Source organism: Durio zibethinus, chromosome 25 (genome assembly GCF_047325235.1).
Source record: "Durio zibethinus cultivar Kanyao isolate XHJ-2024 chromosome 25, ASM4732523v1, whole genome shotgun sequence".
NCBI classification, from domain to species: Eukaryota; Viridiplantae; Streptophyta; class Magnoliopsida; order Malvales; family Malvaceae; genus Durio; species Durio zibethinus.
In genome coordinates, this window is record NC_143186.1 from 14431537 (window position 1) to 14450585 (window position 19049).

Consider the following 19049-nt stretch of genomic DNA (forward strand, 5'->3'; position numbering starts at 1 on the left):
TTTAACCTAATCTTACCCATATATAACTACCCAAAAAAATGCTTATTTGAATATTATTAATATTTTAATATAGTTTTTAAAAAATTGAAGTCTAATGGACTTGACGAGTAAAAATAAACGGAGTCTTGAGTGACGATTTTTAATAATCAATCGAGCTTAGTTTGATCAGATCAAATTCATGAATACTTTTAATTATCTTCCTTTCATTTTAAAACAACAAAAAGAAGAATTACAAAGAAAAATGATTCACATTCCCCTAAATACTTCAATATTGTCCTTAATGCTCCAATAGTTTAGTTAATTACAGCATCAACATATACTTCATAAATTAATGCACTTAAAAGCTCAAGGGGCCAAGAAACCCTCAATTATTGTTGAAACTTTGATGTCTTCAACTCACATACACTTGTCAATTTCTATCAAAAAGATAATAATGAATATCCAAGAACTCATAGTTAAAATGAAATATGGTGAAAGAGAATCTTATTGATAGATGCCCTGTATGGGGTCCTTATATTTTTCATATCTAACAAAATCTTGGCATGTTATACGATAAGAAGGATGTTGTCATCCATGAAATTAAGGATAGAGTGGGATAGGTTTATTGAAGACAAAAATTTTGCTTTCTTTACAATAAATTCAAAGAGGGTTTGTTGTGGCTAAGGTGGGTCCAAAATGGAAAGGTAGAGATAGGATTTTGCATATTCGGTATAAATAATAAAAGGTTTCAGGTTTCTATCTACGTCTTGACCTCTTAACTTGTGAATTTTTTTTCATCTTTTCTTTACTTTTCTTTATATTTTACAATTTAAAACATAATATAATGATCCAATGCAAACATAATATGAAAAAGATATAAAAGTAATATGGTTTAAAATTTTAACAATAATTATATATAAATTTAACAAAACAAAAAAATTTAATTTCATATTTTTCTGTTGATAAAAAATTATTATACGTAATTTTTATATAAAAAACGATATAAATATACAAATTTTAATATTTGATATAATATAAATATACGAACTATCAAATCTTTCTTTCTCTTCCTTGAATGTAAAGTTTTCCTTATTAGAAAAATTTTAACAATTGTGATTTCTAATAGAAGTCCTTAATAAGGGTTATTTTGTAAAAGCAATTTTGAGTGAGAGTGATTACTTGATATATACGTTATTAGTTTAGACATCAAAAACAAATTTGCCTTTTATTCGGCTATATATTCAATTTGAATTTATTAATTAGGCCTCTTAAAAATTATTTCATGTATGTGTTATTACTCTAGATAGTTAAAATTTGAAAATTAAGGAGCTTAACAATTAATAAAAAAGTTGGTGATTTTATTGATTGAATTTTTAATTTTAATGATTAAGATTCAATTTGATAGTCTTAAATATAAATAAAAAAATCAATAATTTTAATACAAGCTTGATTTGATTAGGAGCCTATATATTCATATATATATATATATATATATATATATATATATATATATAAAAAGAAGCTCCTTCCAAACTTTAGCTATATTTTAAGGACCTCCCAAAAAAAAAAAAAACATTTCACTTCCTATTTCCTAATTCCTTTGGTATGATTCCATGATATCATTTAATATTTGTTTTTTTTTTAATTCTTTTGCATTCAAAATTGAAATTGTTTAAACTTAATTTGAGGGGTAATTTTGGTAATAAAAGATGATAATCTCCTTCAATTACAATCCAGCTTGACACGTTAAGTTAATAACTTGAAATATAGTTTTTTCAAATTGTTTAAAAGTTAAAATACTTTGATTGGTGCTACAGAAATCAATTACATTGAAAAAAAAATAAACAAAGAACTATAGAAGTTTCTGGAGAAAGGCTTGGAGAGAAGGAGACGGGAAAAGGGAGAAGGTTACATTCAAATTTGAAATTCCTCTTACTCTTTCAAAATAACTTTTCAATATCATGGAAGTGGGTGAGTATGATTGTTCTTCTTTCATATTAGACTAAGCTTTTTTTCTTTCTGTTCTTACCAATTTTTTCTAGCTGATTGGTGGACCTCAAGAACCTAATCCAAAATAAACCATCATTCAAACTGAGAAAATCTATGCCTAACTCAAGCCAAACTTATCAATCAACTCCATCTCCACCTTTTGTAGTCCATATGTAAACAACATCCTTAATAGGAAAGGGAGATTGAATGTGAAAAAATCCAATCTCTCCCTCTCTTATGTTTATTTAGTACATATTTAAATTGTATTTCCAATTTAATACAATAATTACACAATTCGAATTGTGTCATTTTGAGTCAAATTATTTTAAATGAAAAAATTTAAATCATTTTGGATTTAAATTATAAAATTCGGATAATTTTGAATTCGAATTATTGATTTTTACAATTGAAACAATTTAATTTTGAATTAATTTTTTTTATTATTCAAGTTAAGTTTATTTTGAATTTAAGTTAATTTTTGTTGTTGATTTTTCTTGTTAAATTAATTTGGATCAGGTTGGAATCTAGACGAATTTCACAAATTTTTTTAGCTTGGCATTCTTGGCAAACTCTAGTAGCCATATAATGCAATACAAGTTGGATTCCTTATTCAACTAAGAAATGCATTATTGATTGAGAAATGGGAATACAACTAAAATGTTGACAGCCAAACTCTCAAAGTGAAGTAAAATCCCAAGTGGCCAATGCACTTGCAAGGCACAAAATAGGTTGCAAATTCCATGCATGTGCTAAGGAACAAAGTGAGGGTCCCATATATATGTCCCAAAGTGGCAAAGCCAGCAAGAGATACACCCAAAATGAACATAAAACAAAACTAAGGTGACATTGCCAAGTAAAATTGGAACTTTAGCTTCTTTTAGAACTTTGAAAACATAATTTCAGAGAGAGAAAAAAATAAAGCAGAAAGAGAAGGTCTAGGAATGAAACAAGGAAGAGTTGGAGCGAGGATTTGGGCGAGAAATGAGAGAGAAAAAAATATATTCATAGTAAGCTAAAGATTTGCATGGTTTTGAATTTTGAAATTAAAGAAAATTTGAATATTGTGCAACTTTTTAGTATATAATTTTTTTGATCTTATCTGTCTCTCAGACAAACAAGGCTTTTGAGAGAAAATCTGAAACCTCTCAGATATAGTGATCTTTCTCTTTCCACTCTTTTTTCAATATTGTAGCTTAAAACTTGGCTGGCCTTATGGGTTTGTTCTCTTGACTTCCAATATCTGCGAGATTTTGGGTATCTTTTTCTGAACTTTGTTGCTTCTTCTTGTATATTTTCTCTAGATTTTCCTCTTGTTATCCTCAATATTTTGATTTCAAATTCCTTGTTTCTTGATTTCAAAGATTTCCTCTCTCTTTCTAAATCTCTTTTCATCATTTTCAAAAAAAAAAAAAAAAGCTTTGTTCCTTTGTTTATATAAATAGTAACATGCATGAGAACCAGGATAGCTTGGAATTGTTAAAATCTTGTTTCTGATAAGTTTTTAAGATTTGGGTATTTCTCTAAAGCTTGATATCTTTGGGTTTTTCTTGAAATTTTTTCTTGGGGAAAACTTTTGTGTTTGCCATATATATGGAAGGTAGTAAAAACAATGGGTCAAGAAGATCAAACCCAAAGGTGTAGCAATAGTAATACTAGCAGTGGTGGTGCAATTGGAAACAATATTAATGGTAGATCTTCCAAAAAGCAAAGGCCTAAAAAAGTACCCCAAAGAGGACTTGGTGTAGCACAGCTTGAGAAGATAAGAATAGAAGAACAACAAAAGAAAGATGCAGCTGTAGCTGTTGCAGCCGCTGCAATTTTGCCTTCTCCATCATCTGTTGTTTCACCACCAACTACTCATCATAAATCATCATATCTTTGTTTGCCAATCCAAAGTTTCCAATCTTCTTCTGCTTCTTCAATTCCATTTCCTCCTGATGTTTCACCACCAAATTCAATCTTTAGGCCACCTTTACCTGTTCAAAATATTGATATTGTCAGTACCGTAAACACTGTTCCATTGACCAGTTGTTCTCCTGGGTGGCCTCCTGGTTCAGCAGTACTTCCTTCAGGGAATGGCAATGTTAATAATGTTCATAAATTTTGGAGTTCTTATGAGTATAACATTGAAAAGGAGTGTTCAGGGCTGGATCCAAGATTGGCTTTCAGAACGAATTTAAGTTTGCCTTATGAATCTGAACCGATTTGGCCTTTGCCTAGTTTGATGCAAAGGGCACAACCATTTCAACATGCTTCTTCTTCATTGGTGAGAAAATTTATATATTTTGTAATCGATATAATTGGTGTCTTTTATTTTTTGGAAAATACTTCATTTCTGTTGTTGCTGATAGATAAAGGAATGAGGGTGACTTAATGGAACTTTTTTTATGAAGGTGAATTTGCCATCAAGAACTTCAACATCTGTACTGAATTTTCAGATGGAGCCCCCTTCAAACCAAAGCTATTATGGAAATTTTACACCTTTATTGCCTGAAGAGGAGAAGGTATATAGCTTATTATTGATCCAATGGGAAATTTTAGTTTTAAATATCTCTTTCCATTTGTTTTTCATTTACTATCATGTTTACCTTGGAAAATTAATGTGATTTCTGGTATGAATTTTACACCATTTTCCTTTTTCCTTCTTGTTTTTTAATTATAAAGGCCAACACACTTTTTATATTGGGAAATTGACTGCTCAATTCAACTAAAAAAGAAAAACTAGATTTACTCCAGTTAATCAAGAGATCAATAAAGAATTAGGTTTCATTTATTTTTCTTCTTTCCTAGAAGTCTTAGGAATGCAACAATCTTTTTCTTTTAATTAGACCATGAAATTATGTAATAGTAAGCTTTTTTGTGTGTGAATTTGATTACAATAAATTGTAGATGGTTGGCATGAAGAGATCATACCCGTTCTCTCTGGACAATGCTCCAGGCCCCCCTATTCACAGCAAATATCCTCCCATTGTTCATTCCATCAATGGTCAAGTTGAAGCAGCTTCAAGTAGCAATGGTAGCACATTCAATTTCGAACCCGGCACCCCGAATTTCAGGTTTGATTTTAATTTTGTTCTCTTGGAGATATTGAACGAGAAATCTAAGATTCAAATCTCAACTTCTCCTTGTACTTTCTCGTATGTATCAAAAAAATTATTTTCAGGAAAGGGCCTTCATGTTCAACCTCAAATTTGGAGTCAATTTCCAAGAAGAGCATCAAACAGAATGGGGTCTTTGATGGAGATTTTCTCACATTAGCCCCTCCCACAACTACTTCAATGTGTTCAAACTCAAATTTCAAGCACCCTTCATCCAATTTAATCTATTGTGATTTGCCTGACCTCGAGTCGTTAGCTAATTATCAAGTAAGCTTAAACAACAAATTATACCATCTCCACCATTTTCATTAATTTTACGCTTTTGTTTGATCATTTTTTTAATCTTCAATTGCTCATATATTTTTGTAAATGTGTTTAAAGGCAAGCTTTGAAGATTCAATTATTCGGCAAGGCGGTAGTGGATTAAATCAATATCGACCTTACTATAGTTTCTTTCCACCAGCAATGATGCAAATTGACCGAGCAACTACAATAACCATGACCAGTTGTAAAGGTGGAGAAGTAGGACATGTTGATCTCAATTTGAAGCTATAAAAATATTTAAAAGAGATCAAATCAATTTTATTATGCCCATTTCTTTTGTATCTTTAAGGGGTAAGTTTCTTTTATGCAGAACATACCAAGAATCTCATTTTCTTTTTACTTGCGCATATCTTAAAATTTCCCCATGTATGATTGAGTATGAAAAAAAAAATTCAAATCTTAAGACTTTGAATTATTGAGTCATTTGTTAAAAAATCATGTACTCTCAACAAAAAATGCATATATCATTTCTCTTCTCGATGCTTTAATAATTTTTTTTTTGAATAAAAGATCAAAGCTTAAGAAAAATTATTGAAAAAAAATTTGTAAATGCTAAGAATCGAATTCTCATCTCATTAAAAATCATTTAAACAAATCATTTACATATAAAAATTGACGAATTATTAAGTTATGAAAAATTATCATCAATTTATAAAAAGGAATTTTTTTTTTTACACTGACCTATCATTTTTAAAATATAAATAACAGCCAATTATTTATATCATTAATAAGAGAATAAAATTCTAAAGCACATAAGTTCTATATCCCAACCTAAATTTTGGCCAAATGACAAGGAGAAAGCTACGGGGATAATGTTAGTTTTGGTGTTGATGGATTTAGAAACTGAGGGTTTTGGAGGAATTTCCATTTTTTTTTTCCCCTTCTCATTTGTTAGTTTGGTTGGTGAGTGGGTCATGCACTTTTATTAGTAACAAACTTTTGCATGTGGGCTTTGTGTGGATCTGATTATACTTCGTCCTGTCTTTGTAAGATGGGTCCCTCAAATCTGACCCTTCATTAAATAAGTTGCAGGTAGGTGACGTCGGGAGGGTCCACACTGAATTAATTGTAGAGAGAAAAAAAAATGGACTACCACTGATAAAATTGTCAAAAAAAAAAAAATCATTTCGAAGATGCAATTTTGCTCCATGTTAGGGGACAAAAGGCAGATATTAATTGGACCCAAATTTAGTCTATACCTGAAAGTTTGAATCCAATGATCCTTTCTTGTGAATGTTAAAAAAAATTTGAGTTTGAGATGATCGATTCAAGTCATTTTAGGAGGAAAGGTTATGTAGCAATTAGCATTTATACATTACATGGCTTTGCTACTTCCCATCTCTTCTATCGGTCAACAGACATCAATAGCAATGTCTCTCCCCATTGTTAAGAGTATCAAAACTACCCTTAATTGCATTACCCAAATTTTGCTTCTTTAATCTCCACCTCAAAACTTGTTTTACATATTTTGCTTTCTTAGAAGCCAGATTCGTTCATACACATAACAATATTACTACATTTACACATGCAAAGGGATGATATTTTTCTAGAAACAGATTGATTCAAGGAACGAAACTGATATCTGGTTTGATTTGTTCTAGACAAGCATTCCATGTAAACTGAGGAACATTGCTCCAAAATACAGATACATCATAAGTTTAACAAAACAATAATCCAGAATAGTCTCTCTGAAATGCAATGTCAAATTGAAAGAGTAGCAGTAGTTTATACATAGGGAAACCCATGAAGCTAGGAACAAATTGTTTACCTGCTAGACTAGTCAATCACATTTATGAACCTATGACCAACCAAAGACGTAAACAAGAACATAAACGAGCGCCAGGGAAAATGGATAAAGGATATAAGCAACCAAACATGTCCAAAGCGGGAAAGTGGTGCGGAAGCTGGCAAAGGCACCCATCACAATGCAAACAATAAGAACTACCAACACTTCAGATGAGAAGTCCCACGTCAATCCCCGGATGTAAATAAGTGCCAGGAAAACTGACAGGCAGAGGACGTTATTCATGGTTACTGCTCCATAAAGCTGCATCAAGAAACTTGGAGATGAGAATTCATATGCTAGCTTGATAATCAGTCAAACGATTATCAACTCAACAAATAAGTGGAGTAACAAGAAACAGACCTGAGAAAATGTTAAAGATGCAGTCCTCTGCTTTTTCCTGCTAGCAAAGATAATGGCTGATACAGCTTCACTGGAGTTAGCAAATGGCAATGCAATAAATGAGATGAAAAAAGATGGAATGCTTGTCGCATCAGAAAAATTATCAACAGCGTCAACCAATGGATCTGCAAATGCAGCTGCAATAATGGTACCCAGCAGTAACATTAGTACTGCTTTGAAGGCGATCCACCCAGGGTTTTCAACACGCTCAACAACCTCATCACTTTGTTCCGCCGGCCCCAACAAATCATGTTCTCTCTTGGTTTGCTGCCAAATAATTCGAAGAAGTCAGTCGTGTAAGTTATAATCTCTAGAGAACTCATCCATGCTCAATTTACCTGGTAAAATTGGTCAATAATCTTAAACGTAGGTTCAAGATAAGCACCCCCAGTTTGCTTTGCCTCATTCATCCACTTTGTGATTCCTTTTACAAACTCGTCCGGCTGAACAAGAGAATCACCAGAGGTATCAAAATCTGCCATTACTTTTCTCATAGCATCTTCCTTATCCAAGTCTATTTCTTCAAAACGGATTCCGATTAAAAATGCTTTCAGTTCAGAATGTGAAAGACCACCATCGTGATTATCATCAATTGTCTCAAATAACCTGTCCGATGTTGAGAGTCGGTATATGTTAGAGTATATGAAATGTGACACAAAGTACCAGCAGAAGAGGCAAGTTTCTCTTAAATGTCAAATTTTAAAACTAACTTTTTTATAATCTCTGTATTGGGTTCACCATCATCAGTGAGAAGCTTTCCCAAAGCATGCTTTTTCAAGTGTTTTAATATTCCTGATATGAAATGTTTGTGCTTTGCAAAAGCAAGTCGTCTTCTCTGGATCCAAGGCTGCATGACCTGCAAAATATATACGTATCATAAGAAAATGAAAAAAAAAAAAAAATTAAAAGGAAAAAACCTATTGGAACATATGATGATAGAGTGTCTTTCTGTAAGATAATATTACCTGATAAAGGCAATAAGAAACCAACATTGAGACTGATACAATAAGAGCAATCAAAACTGCCAAGTTTCTTCCTGAAGTTGAATTTAGAACTTGTGGTAGTTGAACAATAATAAATGGGATAACTGATACAGCCATTATTCTTGCAGCATAACAAGTCCATATGTCAGTACTGACACCAGTCTCTGCAATATTGGACAAACTTTTGATTAGGGACAATTAAAGAAAGAAAAAAAAAAAAAGAGACAGAAAAAGCAAAAGCTTTTGGATTAGGCATCCACCTAAAAATAAAATCACATCTCAAGATACTAGTTCAAACAAAGTTACCAGTACCACATGTACTTAGGCGAATGATATGAAGGTTATACTCACCCTCAATTTTCCAGCGCAACCGAAGTTACTTTGACCATAATTGAAACTTCAGACCTTAAAATACTAGCATACTCCCCACTTAATAATTTAAGGTTCTGAAGATATAGCATGACAAGCTATAATTTGCTAACAGACATTGACCGAAGGAGAGGAAAAAAAATCAACACACTTTACATGATAACACATACTAATAGAGAAAAGTAACAGTGGTTACTGGGACTGACTACAGTAAAAGGGCATCTGTCCATTCTCTAGCTTTTCCTCGTGTAGCAGTTTTCACTATTAAATCCAAGGGAAGGTTGCCGCAGCATAAGGCATGGTAAAACAACTTCTAAACCCCTCATAGCAGTAATTAGCTAAGAATAATGTTGAGCAGAGGTGTGCACCTGTTAGGCTAAATCCTTTTGTAATTGTTCCATCTACTGCAACGGAATCACGATGATCACACCTGCCAACAACAACACTCGTTCCCCATATCACCGTGAGAAGCATCACAGTTGACCCAGCAAGCAATCCCATTCCAATGGAGACCTGACTTTGAGCAGTTTCTGTGGTTCCAGAAAGTCCGGATACTGGGAAATGGGAACAAAAAGAGACAACCCAATTAAAAGCATTCTAGACATAAAACAATTAAATACATGAACCAGATGATATGGCCTGATAACTTCCAAACATGCACATACTTATAAACGCAACCAAAATAAAACAAATTCATATATATTATTTAAAGAAATCATATTGCATTTCTATAGTTGGATAAACCATTACAAAGAAATCTTCAAGAGAAAATTTAAAAGTCGTTCAGCTAAGTTTTGCAATTCGTTTATGATTTAGAACTTCAAATCACTTAGTTGTGAGAAGAATGAGCAATTAAGAATTTTCATTCTCTAGAAGGTTGAAGTTGAATTTGTGTAAGTCGTGCAACTTTAAACTTAAATCGTCGTAACCAGAAAATGAACACAACTGGGTAGTAAAGTTTTCATTTCCAGCTAGCTGTCAAAATTGAAGAAACCCATAAAAACCATCAAAGACTCCTGAAGTGCCTATTTCCTGGAATTACAGAACCCTTAAAATTTGAGAACAAAGAAATTTTTTTTTTTAATTTTAATTCATATTTAAGAAATTATATAATATTTATATCGGATAAATCATTGCAAAGAAAAACTTCAATAGAAAAGGAAATATCTTTCATCTAAATTTTCATAAACTCAAATACAATTTAGAACTTCAATTCGTTAGTCTTGAATTTGAGAAGAATGAAGCACTTAAATTCTTTTCCAGCATCCTCCATCCAAGTCTAAAATTGAATTTGCTTAAGTCCAAACAAGCTCAACTAATCAAATGGGCACCAAACCTTTCATGTTTCAGCCGAAGTCTCTTGAAGTAGTAGAAGCCAATAAATAAAATTATATAAAAAAAAAATCCATGTGAAGTATTAATAGTGATCGATCTAAATATTTTTATAATTTTTTAAATTAACAAATTTATCTTTAAATATATAATTTTTATTAATTTATATAAGTTTAATTTAAATCAATTAAAATTAAAAATAGAGTTTATATAATTTATTAATTTATTAATTTATTTAAGTTTAATTTAAATCAATTAATATTGAAAAGAGTTTATATAAAATTAAACTATTTAAAATTTTAATTCTAAAAGTATTAAAAGTGATTGACTAAAATATACTTAGTAAATGTTTTTATAAATTTTAATTTAAATAAATTTTTTTATTATTAGACTTTATTTTATAATTAGACTAAAAAGGTGCTAAAAATGATTACCTAAAATACCCTTAATAAAATTTTAATTTAAAGAATATTAAACGTGATTGACTAAAATGCCATTAGTAATTTTTTATAAATTTTAATTTAAATAATTTTTTTTATCATTAGACTCTTTTTTTATAAGTAAAATAAATTTTTGCATCAAATGAAAGTGCAAATAGAACAAGAAAAAAGTTTAATGTGCATAAGAATAAAACAATTATATGGAGTTCATTTATTTAGTTGTTGTAAAAGTAATTGTATAAGGTGTTTATGTCGATAAATAAATTTATTAAAGTTAACTATAATTAAGTCATTGAAGCATATTATTTTTTATTTTTTATCTTTCAATTTTTTTGTTTTAATATATTAAATATATATGTATGTTAATGATTTTATTACTTATATATTTTATAAGTTGATTATTTGATTATTGATAACATAATTAATCTTTTTAATCCCTTGAAATAATTTTTTAATATACCATTCTTATAGTTTTAGTTTAACCTTTATAATAATTTTATTTTGTATTTTTTTTCTCTAAAATTTTACAATCGTTGTTCTCATGAATAAAAATTAATATCAAATCAAATGCAAATCAATTACATCCCATCCTCTAACAATTATCACTATAAGATTCATTGAACACTTTAATTGGATTTTTCATTTATAGAATTAGATTATTTAAGAGATGGTGAAGCTACCAGTAGCTCAAAATTGAGTCCCGTCAAATTAACATAAAAATTATTAACATTTATTGAAATATTAATTGATTTAATTTTCTCTTAACTTTTATCTTAATGTGCATATATATGATTAATTTATATCTCAAGATTATTTAATCTTTCTCAATTGTATTAAATTACTCACTTTTTTTGTTATCCAGATGATTGAGCAACCTAATGAGAATTATTCTAAGTAAAAAATTATCAAGTGAAGTAAAATTAATTATCTTGGTGATTTCTTTGAAGGTGTGATAAAATTCATTGAAACTATCTTATGAATGTGTTTATGTCAAAATTAAATTCATTTATAAAAATTTATGTTGTTAATACTGAAAATGAATTATTATAAATTATATAGGTATTACATAATAAGTTTGTTATTTTTAGAATTGAAATTTTCTTAGGAAAACATGATAAGTAACAAGGTTAGGAATTTATTTTATTTTATTTTATTTTTTAAAATTATGTATTTTAATATTTTTAGATAAAAAAATTTATGTATAATAATTTTTCTTTAAAAAAATAAGTTTTTAATGGATGGAACGTACAATTACATGCAATTGATGGAAGCACTAATAGAAGATTATTCTAAATAGAAAAATGAGACGAAGATTTAATTAGTTATACTTAACTCTATTTTCTCCATATGACAAAGTTTAGTGATATATGATACTTGAATGAAAAATATACAAATGTATTAATTTCAAATTTCTTTAAGATTAATATGAAAATCTTTTATTTGGAGAAATATTGTATACTCATTCATTTTCTTTCTTATATCAATTCAAGAATGTTTATTGTTTTATAAAAAATTTTAAGCTTATCATATTAGGTAATATTTGTTCAAAAGAACTGAAATTTATCAAATTAATTATTATTTTACATTTAAAATAAATAATTGTTATAAATTATAATTTAAGTAAACATAAAAATGATTTAAAGACATTCATTAACAAAATTAATTTGATAAATATTTATTTAATTGTGTATTTAGTATTTTAATTATTTTGATTTTTTATTGTTTTATAATTTTGAGTTGAATTTTAGACTTAGAACGAGTGACCAATTAGGTTGAGTTACGTTTTATTATTTACTTTTATTCATAGTGTACTCAATTATTCATTTATGCACCTGAGCAAATTTGACTTAAGAATTAATACATGTTTCTATTTGTTTAAAAAGTTGAATTCAAATAGTCCTAAATTCAAATAAATTATAAATATATTCAATTACTTATAATTACAATTTCACTTTAGAAATACTCTTAAAATTAATTAACTAATTCAATCACAAAAACAATAACAATAAAACATTGAAGGTGAAGGGAAAAAAATTAAATAAAGAACTTTTAAATTGTTACAGAAGATGAATAACTAATATTAGATTTTGATTGAATTACTATTTCAATTTGGATTTTGGTTAAGTTCAATCATTTTGGATTTTAAATAACTTTAAGTTATTACTTCTTAAAATCAATTGAGATTGAGTCAAATTAGATCATTTTTATAATTATGTGCATTATATTATTTTTAATTAAATTAAAATTTAAAATGAGTAAAAAAATTTATTTATACTCAATTTGAGTATTGAATTGTTTCAAGTTTGAGTTGTTTAATCCATGTTAATTTAGTTATACTTTTATGATGCCGATAATAAATTTAAAAATAGAATAAGAATACAACATATTGAAAATTTAAGTGTAAAAGTGATGGAGATATACTAATGATAGTTTTAAAAGAAAATCATTATGCCCAAATTTTATAGAGATTAAAGGGTTTTTTTTTTAGAATTTTGAAATTCATATTGTAAAATTGTTAATTTAAATAAATGAGTTTATAATAATTCATTTTTTAATCAAGTTGCTATTATATGGGTTGAGAAAAATAATTCTAACATTTCATTTGAAAGTTATTATTTCATAGTTTAAACTCATTCATGAAAACAACATAATTAAACATTATTTGAAATGTTATGACCTATTATAGTGTTCTTTACTCTTTCCAAATAGAGAAGTTAATTGATATCAAAATATCAAAAAATTCAATGAATGATGGTAATAAGAATGAAGCAACAATTAAAAAAAAATTTTATGGAGAATGCGAAACATTATTTACTCTTTCTAAATAGAGAAGTTGAATGGCATCAATATATCAAAAAAAAAAATTTGAATAAAGATAATAAGAATGAACCAACAATTAAAAATATGCCCCTTTTTTATTTAGAAAAAGAAATCTTTTATGAAGAATAAGAAGGAAATTATTGTGAATTTGATATTTTAAAATTGTTGTCTATTTAATTTTTATAATTTTTTTTATCAAATTAGTTTTCATTACTTTTATCATACATATAACTAAATTTTTATCCAAAATTATATACTTAAAAATAAAAATATAAGATAAAGTTTATTACTTCCATTGATGACATAACATTTCAAAATTTTTAATCTTTTATGTGCAATTGTATTTCGCTAACAAGTATGAGAATATATACACTAATAATTTAATTAAATCATTAAAAAAACTTATTTTAATATATACTATTTTTCCATGAACTAAAAATTTTAAAGAATATCTTAGAAATATTGACTTAATATATATTGTATATATTTATTTAATTTAATTTTAATTCTTTTATTAATATAAAAAAATTATGATTTTAACTTATTATTAAGTATTAAACTACGGATAGTAAATTAAAAATATTTACTTATATTTTTCAAGTCATTTAAACTTGAACTTTTTTCTTTCTTTCTTTTTTTTTTTTTTTTCAAATTACACCATCTAGTATATATTGTGTTTTTTTTTTTTTTTTTTTTTGGTGTGGATATACACAAATCAATGATAACATATTAGTAGATAATTTATAACTTAGTAGTTAATCATTAAAAACTTAAATGTAATTAGTATAACTTAATAGTAATTATTAGTAACTTAGTATTAAATTAGTGATAATTTAATAGTAAATAAATAATAATTTACTAGTAAATAATTGATAATTTTTTAGTAAATCAGTAATAATATAATAATATATACATAATACATTAATGATAAATCAATTATAATTTAGTTGTAAATGTATAATAACACAGTACTAAATCAAGGATAATTTAATAAAAATAAGTGATAATTTAGTAGTTAATTTTGATAACTTAGAAATAAATTAATAATAACTTAATACTAAATTAGTAATAATTTAATAGTAAATTAGTTTTAGTTTAATAATAATTAATTGACAGTAGTAAATTATAAAAACTTAATAGTAAGTCAATGATAAATTAATAATAAATAATTGATAATTTAATAGTTAATTATTGAAAACTTAAAAGTAAATCAATTTAACTTAATAGTAAATCATCGATAACATAATAATTAATTAGTGATAACTTAATAATAAATCATGCATAATTTAATATAAATCAGTAATAACTTTGTTGTAAATTATAAATAATTTAGTGGTAAATCGATAATAATTTGTAGTAAACAATTGAAAATTAAGTAGTAAATCAATGATAACATAATAGTAAATATATAAAAATATATTGATAATTTAGTAGTAAATTAGTAACTTAAATAGTAAATCACTAATAACGTAATAGTAAATTACATTGATAATTTAGTAGTAAATTAGTTAACACTTGTAACTTTTTAGTGAATTATTGGCAAATTGGTAGTATATCAATTATAAATAATAAACCATCAATAACTTAGTGGTAAATTGCCAACAATTTAATAGAAATTATTAATAATTTAATGATAAATCATTCATAATTTAATAACAAATTGTTCATAAATTAGAAATAAATTATTGATAATTTAGTAATAAATTATTGATAACTTAAAAGTAAATAACTAATAACGTAATTGTCAATCATTGATAATTTTTTTATACTTGAAGTTGCCAAAGATTAAACCCTAATTACTAGCATTAATAAAGTCAAAACTTTCATTTTGAAGGGTATCATAAACCTACTATAAACCTATTCAATAAAAAAATCAGTGAAAAATTTTAAATTTGAATGAAATAATAATGTTATCATATAAAAAGAAAATTGTCCCATATATTATTAGTAGACTTTTTAAATTCCATATTTCATAGTTGTAAATAAATAACAATATATTAGTAAATCAATAATAGGTTAAAAAATAACAAGTAACAACTTTGTAGTCAATTATTGATAACTAAATAGTAAATTAATGATAACTTAATGGTAAATCAGTTTTAGTTTAGTAATAATTAATTGTAAATTTAATAGTAAATCATAAATAACTTAATAATAAAATGAATGATAATTTAATAGTTAATCATTGAAAACTTAAAAAGTAAATTAATATAACACAGTAGTAGTTAATTATTAATAACTTAATAGTTAAATAATTTAATAGTAAATTATGGATAATTTAATTTAAATTACTGATAACTTGATAATGAATCACGGTTAATTTAGTAATAAAATTGTTATAATTTTGTAGTAAATAATTAAAAACTAAGCAATAAATCAATGATAACATAATAGTAAATGTATAATAACATAATAGTAAATTATTGATAATTTAAATGTAAACTATTGATAACTTAATAGTAAATCATTAATAATTTAATTGTAAATCAATGATAATTTAGTAGTAAATTAGTTAATTATTGATAATTTTGTAGTAATTCATTGATAAATTAATAGTAAATCAGTTATAACTTTATAACAATGCATCGATAACTTAGTAGTAAATCATTAATAATTTAGTAATAAATCATTTATAGCTTAATAGTAAATCATTTATAAATTAGTAGCAAATCAATACTAATTTAATAGTAAATCATTGATAATTTAGTAATATATCATTGATAGTTTAGTAGTAAATCATAGATAACATAATAGTCAATCAAAAATAACTTAATTATCAATAATTGATTTTTTTTATATTTAAAGTTGTTATAACTTGAGCCTTGTTTACTACTAGAAACAAAACTAGAAATTTACTATTGGAAGACTATAATAAACCTAACAAGAACCTATTCAACAAAAAATTTAGTTAAAAAAATTTTAAATTTGAATGAAATAATAATATTGTTATATAAAAAAATTTATCAACAGTTATCAAAATTATATCAAAAGTAACCAAACTAATATCAAAGGTTATTAAAATTATATTAAAAATTATCAAAATCAAAATTATATAAAAAATTATCAAAATTTACTTGTATTATACCAAAATCAAAATTAAATTATTAATATTTATCATAATTATTATTATTATATAAAAATTTATTTATTAAAATAAACTTTTAAAAATAAAAATTATGCGTGACTCATGCATATGTCTAGTGCTTTTAATGTCTAACTCCCACAAATTATCAAACACAGAAAACAAGGAACTTGTTGGAGATAACTTCAATCTCCACATGTTTTCTTTTCGTTATAAACCCAAAATATGGAAGACACAAAAAAAAAAAAAAAAAAAAAAAAAAAAAAGGCAACTGAAACCCCCTTTTAAGAGACATTTGGCAATGGCAGAGAATCACTAATAATTGATTCTGTCCATCCAGATCAATATACAAAAAAGTTTAAATTACATGATCAAGAAGCAGAATTTTATAAGTAATATCATGCAAATAATAATAACAATATCCAAAGATCAAAGAACGAGGATATTCCAATAAAAGCAGACAACTATAAAAAGAAACAAGAAAATGATATTACATACAATATGGCAAGAATCAAACTTTCAAAGAAGAATAATCCTTCCAAAAAAATTTTACAAGACACTAAATAGAAAACACAAAATTCAACTTTGACTTCCTAAAAAAAATCATATACTAAACCCGAAATTTGGTAATCATACGTGGTTAATTTTAACTAAATTAAGATATAAATTTTCAATTTTTTCATACGAAAAAAAGACGAGACCTAAACTTTTTTAACTTTCAACTCTTTCTAACCCATTTTCTGATCAATCAAATAATGAATAAGTGTAACTAAACTTTAACTTTCTCTTCAAACAAGCAGAGCATGACCACATTTTCTCGCAAACCCAACAGCCCAATAAAAGATTTCTAAAAACGAACAAAAATTTAAAGTTACCAAGAATAAGCACTGCATCAGGAAGAGCTCCAAGAATAGGCAAGAACAATCCTCCAACAATCCCGGGACCAAGGATCTGAAGCAAAAGCTCACTTCCATTGGACAAGTAAGTAGCAGCTAAAAACATAAGGTATCCATAAACGATGATTAAAAACAAGTTCCCCAACACCGTGGTTGTACAGGGTAAGAAACCATACGACTGTTCACACGATTCCTCCGCCGAAACCAGCGGTTTGAGGAGGAGGTAAGGTGGGTTGTTTTTGACGGTGGAGATTCCATCGGAAACGGAATCTGTTGGGGATGGACGGCCGGTGATGAAGCGAGCGTGAGATGGGAAAGAAGAGAAACAAACGAGGAAGAAGAAAAGGAGTACGAAATGTTTGGAAGTCATAGTTGTCTTTTTTTTTTTGACAATGTTTGAAAAGTCTATAAGATAAATTTTTTTCATTTTCACCTAACCTCTCTCAAAACCATAAATGTTTTGCTTCTTTATTACTCTCTTTTTTTTTCTTCCATTTCTTTTCCATTTTTCCGACCTTTGTCCTCATACTCACATTAAGTCTTTTGATTTCGCAGAAAGATCAGTAGAAGGTTCAAGGGAACGCACTTTTCTTTCTTCTTTCCATGTTTTCTATTCTTACGCCATTTTTTTTTTTTTTTTGTTTTTGTTTTTGGATGAAATAGAGAAGTACTTTGGAGAGCCTTGGCAAAGTATAGACGATTTACAAAGTTATGTTTTTTCTTTTTTAATTTTCCTTCAATTTTAACAATAAAATTTTAAATGAAATTTTTAATTTAAAAAAAAAATTGTTGAGAATTTTATTTGATTTCAATTTGAAAATTTTATTTTTATATAATTTTTTCTCAATTTAATCTTTTATATTCTTCAAAGATTCAATATTTTAAGGTTTTGATTGAATTTGTAAGTTTTTAATGTTTCTCTTTTTAAACTTTTTCTTTTGCCTTTTGCATGAGATTTTATGACTTTGTTGATATCCACATTATTTGTTGGTTTTTTTAATCAAGAGTGAAAAGAAAATATATATATATATAATTTTATTTTTTTCATATTTTTTGTTACTCCTATTTGTATGTATACTGCTTTTAATTTTTCATTTTTATTTCTTTTCAAGAAAATTTTAGCTGAAACAAAAAAAAAAAATTTTTTTTGATGGTTTGAAATGTTGGCTATGGAATTTGAGTAAAAAAGATTTCTACATGTATGACAGTGAGTTTAAAATTTTTTTTTTTTTTTTTTTGGTTTTGATATTAAAAATTATGTCAACGAGAGCAGAAGTTGGTGTGCATTAATGAAATTTATGTTGCTAAATATTTTCGTCCTTTTTTGTGTGGATCTGCTTTTATATTCCATTAACTTTGATCTTTCAATTTCCAAAAACTAACAATGCAAATCAATTAATAACGTTCTTCTGGTAAATATTAAATCTACCATTACATCAGAATACGTGTTTAGTTTGAAAACACAACTTATTCTTTTTCTATAAAAACATTTAATTTTATTCGAATAAATTATAATAAATCTCAAATTTCATCTGTAAATTTGATACGTCCA

General features: G+C 26.5%; 2 protein-coding genes across 2 annotated transcripts; one reads left to right on the forward strand and one right to left on the reverse strand.

Moving 5' to 3' along the window:
• The first annotated feature begins 2911 nt into the window (after nucleotides 1-2911).
• On the forward strand, nucleotides 2912-5864 carry LOC111275875 (uncharacterized). The gene is made up of 5 exons (XM_022861465.2): nucleotides 2912-4234; nucleotides 4362-4472; nucleotides 4858-5024; nucleotides 5132-5333; nucleotides 5448-5864. The coding sequence occupies exons 1-5, from the start codon at nucleotides 3578-3580 to the stop codon at nucleotides 5619-5621; spliced, it is 1311 nt and encodes a 436-aa protein (XP_022717200.2). The 5' UTR covers nucleotides 2912-3577; the 3' UTR covers nucleotides 5622-5864.
• Nucleotides 5865-6998: 1134 nt separating this feature from the next.
• On the reverse strand, nucleotides 6999-18039 carry LOC111276245 (sodium/calcium exchanger NCL-like). Its single transcript, XM_089754246.1, has 7 exons — nucleotides 17477-18039; nucleotides 9296-9481; nucleotides 8541-8722; nucleotides 8286-8431; nucleotides 7914-8181; nucleotides 7537-7842; nucleotides 6999-7437 (listed from the first exon to the last, which is right to left on the reverse strand). Exons 1-7 carry the CDS (start codon nucleotides 17922-17924, stop codon nucleotides 7189-7191), a joined length of 1785 nt encoding a protein of 594 aa, XP_089610372.1. The 5' UTR covers nucleotides 17925-18039; the 3' UTR covers nucleotides 6999-7188.
• Between the last annotated feature and the right edge of the window lie 1010 nt (nucleotides 18040-19049).